At 32.2% G+C, this 8974-nt stretch overlaps 1 protein-coding gene across 1 annotated transcript in view; it reads right to left on the bottom strand.

Moving 5' to 3' along the window:
• Positions 1-700: 700 nt before the first annotated feature.
• Positions 701-8974, bottom strand: part of LOC108908692 (cholinesterase 1-like) — a 65696-nt gene continuing 57422 nt past the window's right edge. Inside the window, exons 6-10 of the mRNA XM_023455479.1 lie at positions 3717-3903; positions 3492-3655; positions 2929-3061; positions 970-1105; positions 701-913 (exon numbers count right to left, since the gene is read on the bottom strand). Coding sequence (XP_023311247.1) covers positions 733-913; positions 970-1105; positions 2929-3061; positions 3492-3655; positions 3717-3903 — 801 coding nt within the window. The 3' untranslated portion in view covers positions 701-732. The remainder of the gene's footprint in view (positions 914-969; positions 1106-2928; positions 3062-3491; positions 3656-3716; positions 3904-8974) is intronic.

Consider the following 8974-nt stretch of genomic DNA (forward strand, 5'->3'; position numbering starts at 1 on the left):
ATACTTCTGCGAGCGACTCCACACCAAGACGACTTTCCAGCGAACGCTCGCTCCGACAAAACGTCTTTTTCACTACACTTGGTTTTCAATAGAAATATTTTTATTTTTACCGTTGAGATAGAGTTTTATTTTGCTGTACACCGAAAGCAACCCTCACTGTTATACTGATTTCAAAAGAGTAAATTACTGTAACTCATTAACAAAATAATACACTTTATTTCATTTGTATATATGACAAATGTTGATTTATATTGATTCTTTTAGTCATTTCTACGTTGACTTGATGATGATTGATTCCCCGTGTTAAAATTATTATTATACGAGCTTTGCGAAATCGTATCTTCCGGAAAAGAGCAAGTTGACATATTGCCGCTTGGCTAAGAGAGAGCTTATTTGGCCTTGAAAAACATCCAAATCTGATAAAAATAAAAGCTACCGTTTTCGAGTCAATATTGAAAAAAAAAAAATGTTTTTTTCCGTTTTATTCATTTATCTCACAATGTTTTAATGTTTAAAGCAACGAAAAGAAGATATTTTATCAAATTTTAATTTTTAATGTATTCTTTGTATATTTTAGTAACTCCGTAATAACAACAAAAAATTGTTTGTTTAGTAATTGCAGGGAGCATACATATAAATCACATGCTTATGACCAGATTGTACCTAATAGAGAATGCGCTGCATATATAAAAACAATATAAATGCTTGATATAGTTTATTTCTGAAGATATATTAGTAATTAATCAATGGAGGTATAGCATATTTGTCGATAATTTTTTCCCACTTGAGGTATTTTTTTGGATTCTTCTGCATCTCGAGTGTATCGTTGATGTGCAAATACACCAAATTATTTGGACTAACTTTCTCCCACGTCACATTACCCAGGAAACTGTCCACTTCTGGAGTTGGGTTTCTAAAATAAATCATGCATAAATATTATTACACGAGGTTCTGAATATAAGTACTCACAGGTATTTGACAAAGTTTGACCATAGGGTTAACAAACGTTGACTTGTTATAATATCTTCTGGATCATCAGAATCACTAGGAATGCGCGAGTTCCAGAAATAAACCACTTCTTCAGCGTGTCTAACACCTCGAACACCTGAAATCAGATTATGTAGTACAGTCGGTATAGTATTTGTTGAGATAGAATTCCAAGAAAAGAATAAGCCAATTTGTTATCGGAACTGCTGGAACGATTTATAACAGCAGGGACGTCCCTTGAAATTTTCCGCGTTATTTTCAGAATATTGAAATATATATAAAGCAGATTTTTTGGATGGAAGTGTGTTTTTATTTCTTATCCAGTACAGTAGAGTACAAACCGTAAATAAACTAGACGAAACTAGATGAAGTACAAGAAAAAGAATAAACAAAGAAGCATGTATTAAGTAACATTAAGTAACCTAGTACAGTCCTTAATTTGATAAATTCGTCTTTATCACTAGAACTTCCAGAAGCTGTTATAATCAAGTCTTTAACTACCACATCAACTCGAATCTCATTTTGCAGGTAATTATTCTTCAAGAAATTTCTTCTGAAATGTTTCCAAATGTAGTGATTGTGTAACAAATATTGGGAACCAAATGATGGATGTATAGATGCGTGCTCAAGTTTTAACCTGACAAAAGCATTATACAAAAGAGACAATACAATTTAAAATAATGTACCCAAATTTTTAAATTCTATGCTATACAATTCTGTAACTACATTATACTCCTAAACAATAGGCTTAATTTTTATTGTATATGTTATAATGCAACATTTTGATATATTCTGTGACTGTATAGTATTTTGTCATCATTCATTCGCTCTTGATAGATATATTTTTGAATACAATCCAATATTTAACAAATGAAACAGAAGTGATTAGTTTGAATAAAGCTGTATAAAAGAACATTATTAACTCGAAGGTTATCACAAATATCATCAATTATAATGGGTAAAAAGCTCAACACTGGGGTACTCCACATGAATCAACAATTTCAAATTAGCTAAAATCATGATAGTGAACTCTCAATAATCTGTTAGATTCAAAAACTTTATCAGCAAAATTTGATAATTTACGAATGTCTTAATAAATAATTACACAAAATTGCGTATGGGCCTGTAATTTTCAAAATGTTTGCCACATGTTTTGAATATAGGTCAGAATTTGACTTTAACCCAACTACCCGCATAAGGCTTGATATTAGAGGTGCCAAATTAAAAATTGTTGTCAAAGTATTGTCTTAATATCTACTGATTTTTTTATACAGGCCAAACTTTTGTGTTTTTAAAGAGAACACCCTACATATTTGTAATTTTTTTAAATCTCCTTTTTTTTTCTATTTATACAATCATATATATGCTTTGACAGTTTGCACATTATTTTGGTTTATTTACTGATCCTCCATAACTGATAACGTCAAAGTCCATATAAAAAAAAACACACCACAGAAATGAGACAACCCCCAAATCCAAAAGCCAAAGGCTTGTGCGGAAGGGGGCTACACTTGAGAAAACGCGGACAATAATGGAATAATTAATGCGTGTGTGCGCTTCGCTGCTAAATTTACTGAACAATTTTCTAAATTTTTGGAAAAATATCTGACTGTAGACAGCGTTTCATTATTATCTATCAGATAAAACGCCTGTAGTAGAAGTATATATTACGTAGTTGGAAATATTAAAATCACCCAACACCCAATAATACTAACATGTCATAATTCAAAGATGTAGATTAGGAGAAATTCATACATTAAAACGTACGCGGAAAAATGGTTAAGATTATTTTAATAGAAAATGCAATTAAATGAGCAAAAACTGAGACAACTATTTGACTGAAGAATAAATATGTCTACATTTCAAAAACCTTTCTCGATTGCTTTCTATGTCCTAACGTTATAGGTATTTGTTAACATTGCTTGAATACAGAAAACTTACCTGCAATTTCTAAATCCTTCATACCTCCCATATTGCCTTTGTATGAAAACTGGTACATATAAACATCGGTATAGTTGGATTGTAACTTTGCATGCCTAATAGATGGGGTTGTAAACAAGTCGTCACCGTAAAACTACAAAAGGTTTTATTATATTATCGATCATTTGATTCAATTATTTGTATGCTCTTTAAACGTTGTTCTTTTTTCTTTGAAGATAGTTTGAGAAAACGATTTGAAGCTGTGAATTTTCTTTCTTTTTTAGAAGGCACTTTAATGGAACATGGTAAAACAAAATTAGTGTAATTTCTGGTAGGAATCTAATTTTTTTGGAAGTAAATTTTCTCAAACATGATAAAATAAATGATAAAATAAGACAGTGCCCCACATAACAAAATTGTGACTTCTCAAGTCCATCCAATTTCTGAGGTTTAATTACGTGTCCGTGCAGATTTTATGAAAGGTTAATAAGCTATTTTTTTCGTGACTGTAAAATATTTCCTTTTGAACTAGTAACAATTTCAACAAACACATGAAAAGCAGCTAGAAGATATATTGATGTTACCTTCACTACTTGCCCAGGATCGTCTTCGAATGTTCCATTGGTGTAAATTTTTCTCAATTTAGTGCCGGCTTCCAGTTTGTTCTTTTTGGTCATATTGAACTGGTTTCTAATGACGTTGGTTAAATCACTGTCGAAATATTTCGCACTCGTCTCAACAGCTGACTCTTAAAATATCGGTTGGTATTGTTAATAAATAATAAGACTTTTGACTTAACGTCAACTTACCACTTGGGAGAAACGCTAGTCCTTCCTCAGAGTTAAAGCCAATAATTATGGGAACTTGGTTTATGTTTCCTGTTCTAATGTCTTCATGATATAAACCCGTGAGGAGTGCTCCGTCTAGATTAGCATCCTCAATTACAGGCAGCCATATTAAAATGTCCAATAATGAAGACTCTTTTCCAACAGCAGCCTATGCAAATTTTGATTACTTATAGTGTATGATCTATATTAAGTTTTTAACTTCTTACTCATTACCAATCTATATAAAAAAATACATTCATTCAACTTACAGTAACTGAGTTGTCGTTTATGTCGGAAGCAGGAAGGCTTCGCAACAGTTCCAGTAATTCCGTTGAATTATCCGAAGTGAAACTTGGATCCAAACTTCGAGCTAATTCGAAAGCGTAGAATCTTGCATAGCTTTGATGTGCCCACTGAGACAATGAGGTACCACTTTGTAAAATGCCACCTCTGAATAAGCCTTTATTCCGTTGACTTAATAAATGTAATCCCACAGATCCCGCTCCGGCACTTTCACCTGATATCGTTATTTTTTCGGGGTCCCCACCAAATAAATGGATATTATTTTTAACCCACTGAAAGGCGAAATGTTGATCTTTTAATCCCAAGTTTCCTGGTATGACTCCGTCTTCTGTTGTCAGAAATCCTGAAAGAATATGAATTGAGACTTTAGAATAAATTAAGAATAAGATTATCAGAATTTTAGGAGTGGGTTTTAACTTGTCATATCTGCTATTTTGTAAGTACTATCTGTTCCAAAGCCTATGTTTGATATTGTTTTCGAGAGGTCGACTACTTCGATTTAAATTTTGAAAATTTGCGAAACCGGGTTTTCGGGTATGCCCTTCTCAACTAAAATAATGGCGTCCACGTACCACTTCCGGTTATAACGGATTTCGCCATCAACTTGCTTGTTTTAAATGGAACACCCTATATATTATTGAAATTTTGGATTCTACGTGTTATTTTAGGTGGACTTTTATGAATTTTCCCTATTCCTAAAATTAACCGTTTTCGGGATATTCAATTTTTTTCAACAAAATGGAGAGAAATAGTGACTAGCTTCAAACCATGTGTATTATATAGTAAGAAAGATAAAGCAACAATATTTATAGGAGGGATAGCTAGACCCCTAAGCCTCCCATCCATACTTTCAAAGTGGCTTAATTGCATATAGGGTGCTAGAAATTTAATGCCGAGTTTAGTTAACTCCAAACCTTCATAAGTCGGTTTTTTTAAACGGAACAGCCTGTGTGTTTTTCTATATTCTGATACACAATTTTATTCTCTTTCGAACCGTATCAGGGTACCCTATACCTATCTCTTCTAGTTTTTAAGTTATCTACTATTTTTTGTGTAATCACTTAAAATCATATAATTTCTTGCGAGGATAGCTGTGGAATTTTTAGCAAAACTTCAAAACAAACAACTAAACTGTCAATTTGTTGTTAGTCTCTTGCAGTGACAGTTTAATTTAGTGTTTATAAGAAATGGAAAGCAATACATATTCAAATGCTGATATTTTAAATTTATTATTCATTCACGGACTTTGCAATGAGATTATAAGCAGAACATGTACAGTTTTTAATGAGATATATCCAAATTTGCCACCAATGAGCAGAAAAAAGTTAAGAAGAACTTTAGCAAATCATCTAGAGTATGGTCGAATTTGTGCAGAAAGAATTTTACCAAACCCAATAACTTCAAATGAAGGTAATGTAATAAATGTGCTAGCCTATTTTAATGTTCATCCAGAATCCTCGACTTGTGCCGCAGGGTATGATTTAGGCATTTCACGAGCGTCCATTGACAGGATGCTAAGAACTAATGATATACATCCATACAAATTTAAGCTACTTTCTGCTCTTCTTCCGGGTGACGCCGTGCAACGTGTACAACTATAACTTTTTTAAGTCATTTGAAGTTGAATTTTTAGAATTCCTTTTAACTTTAATTCTGCTCAATGGTGGAAAATTGGGATATGTCTCATTAAAAACTGTAAATGTTCTGCTTAGAATTCCATTGTATCGTCTGTGAATAAGTAATAATAAATAACTGGTGACAGTTTAGTTGTTTGTTTTGAAGTTTTGCTTAAAATTCCACAGCTATCTTCGCAAGAAATTACATGATTTTAGGTGATTACTTACATAATAAATAGTAGATAACTTAAAATCTAGAAGAGATAGGGATAGGGAACCCTGATACCGTTCGAAAGATAATAAAATTGCGTAGGTATCAGAATATATATAAACATACAGAGTGTTCATTCAACATTTGAGATATGACCGACAAGGACTCATTCAGGGATTCACTGTTAAATATATTATAGAGAACATTTAAGCTGTCCGTTCTCGATATTGGTAAATAAATAACATTGCAATGACTGGTAATTCAAGGGACATAAAAATTTAGTCTTGATATAATTTCAGCCATATATACTTTACATTATTAGAGTTTTAATCTCTGTCACTTGGTCATACATAATTCGATAAGTTGTTGCGTCAAAATTAAAACATTATTACAATTTTAATTTCATTATTCTAATTTTTAAAAATGTACATGAACAACCAAAACTCCAAATTAATATTATACTTTAAAAAATTACAGTAGGTAAATGTTCAAAAACGTTTCCGTTTTGGCAAATGTTGAAAATGAAGATAAGCATAATATGATCGGAATTTATTATACCTGTAACCGCAACTGTGAAAAGGCATGTCAGATGTATTTGTATATTTCCAAAATTTTGTTTTTTTTTCAAATATACGAAAACTAGTCATGTTAGCCTTGATTTTTTAGAGGCATAATGTTGGTCCCCTGATTACACAACTTTGCCCCCATTTAAACTAATTTGTATCTCTTACCGTTTTCGAGATCCCTGTAGTGAGAAGCGAATTTGTAACAGCCTGTATATGATTGACACAGATCTATACAGGCTGTTACAAATTCGCTTCTCACTACAGGGATCTCGGAAACGGTAAGAGGTACGAAATAGCTTAAATGGGGGTAAAGTTGCGTAATTAGGGGACCAACATTATGCCTCGAAAAAATCACGGCTAACATGATTAGTTTTCGAAGTATTTGAAAAAAAAACCGAAATTTTGGAAATCCGTGTTTGTTTAATTTCTGCCTTGTTTGAGGAGATATTGAAAAAAGAAGAACACTTTCTCATGGCCACTTTTTGCCCTCTATCGAATGGCATAATCAATTTTTATATGTAACGTTTCGTCTCTCCAGGACCATCATTAACTTCATTTTTTTAAATGCGACCCTGGAAATTTTAAATAGTTTAAATAACTAGATGGATTTCACAGGGTCTAACGACACTTACAGTGTACGATAATTCAATAAACAAAGAAATCTAAATAAAAAATTTAGATACATTTGGAACGAAAACACTGAAGATGAATTTTTCTAGACAAAACGTCTCAATCTGGTTAGGGCTGAGTAGTACAGTATTCCCCAATACATGAAGGCTTGCAAAAAATGAAATAAAATTTCCAGGGCCGTATTTTAAAAAATGAAGTTGATGATGGTCCCGGAGAGACGAAACGTTACATATACAAATTGATTATGACGTTCCATAGATGGCAAAAAAATGGCCATGAGAAAGTGTTCTTCGTTTTTCAATATCTCCTCAAAGAAGGCTGAAATTAAACAAATACGGATTTCCAAAATTTCATTTTTTTTTCAAAGATTTCGAAAACTAAGAGAAGCGAATTTGTAACAGCCTATTACATCAAGCCTACTTACATCAAGTTTGTATCTGCTGAATTCGGTATAAATACCAGTGCTAGTGGCGGAGATACTGGGGATTACTTACACTAAGAACTTCAGAAATTGGACGCTACTGAATAATTTGATAATTCTGTCACTACTAGTTTCCACATTCTTCATCAAACGCCTTCAGAAATATTTTAGAAACGGTGATTTTTTTTTAAATTTCAACACCCTCTATCTCGAAAACTATCAAAAACTATCGATTGTGGATTGTTCATGAAACCTTTTTCGTTTAATATCACTGAATTCATCCCTCAAATGTGTGCACACACTTAATTAACACCCTATATATTGAACTGAATTTATATAGATGTTTCCAAACTTTAACAACAATTTTCGATTGGATGGTGTATAACATCGGTTTGTGTTTTTTGTACCCTTACTGAAGTGTCATACGAATGAAATCCACAGAAGAGATTATTATGTCAGTTGGAGAAATAATTGTATAACTATTTTTTCCTCTTGAAATATGCCCAGAATTTTTTTTCATTTTTTAAATTTCGTTTTTGACTCTGCACGAAAAAGTTATAAGGTGCTGTTACCCTGATTTTATCTTATTTCTTAATATCTTAAATCTGTCATATCCCCAGTTTTTTTATAGTTTTTTTGTAAAATGACCAATTATGTATTCTAAAAAGGGTAAATATTATAATAATGATGATTATAATAATACTTGACCAATTTTGCAGTATTTCAGTTGTCTCAATATCTCCAAACTTTTAGCACTACAAATGTTCTTTTAACAGTCCTAATTAATGAAATTGTAACGATGCCATTATTGTTATTATTTTTACCAAAAGCGTTTCATATTTATTAGTTACCTAGAGCTCCTAAACGGTAGTTTATCGTGACAACAACAATATTGTGGTCAATGAAGAGTCCAGGTTTGTATATCTGAATAGCACCAGTTCCACTTTCATATCCACCTCCGTGTATCCATATTAACACCGCTAATGGGGTTTGTGAAGTATCTCCAGGTTTCTAAAAGAAAATATGCATCAATAAAGACAATATTTGAAAAATAACAGTAAAGTAACTACAACTTTAATATTTTGATGTGTATAATTTTACTGGAGCTACACCTGTATCAATCACATTTTTGCATAACTTTATTATTATGTAAATAGCAAATAAATGTTTCTGGTCACGAATGCACCGCTCGTTAAGCTCATAATTATCCATATTTTATTTTTTTTCTTTGAATTTAGTCAAATAATAGTAATAGTGATAGACATCAGCAAAAAGAGTGTGATAACAATGTCCAGAATTGTTGATACTAAAATCAACTATCAGTATCAGCTAATTGTATCTATTCTTACCAGAGGAGTGTAAACATTCAAGTACAAACAGTCTTCCGTTGAGTTTAATCCGGGAATCGGTATGGCGCCGACTCCACTTTGGTAACAAACTTTTTCATTTTTCGTGGTGTTTAATATTCCTTCCCATTTTGCTGGCGCTACAGG

The sequence above is a fragment of the Anoplophora glabripennis genome, unplaced genomic scaffold (genome assembly GCF_000390285.2).
Source record: "Anoplophora glabripennis isolate ALB-LARVAE unplaced genomic scaffold, Agla_2.0 scaffold498, whole genome shotgun sequence".
NCBI lineage: Eukaryota > Metazoa > Arthropoda > Insecta > Coleoptera > Cerambycidae > Anoplophora > Anoplophora glabripennis.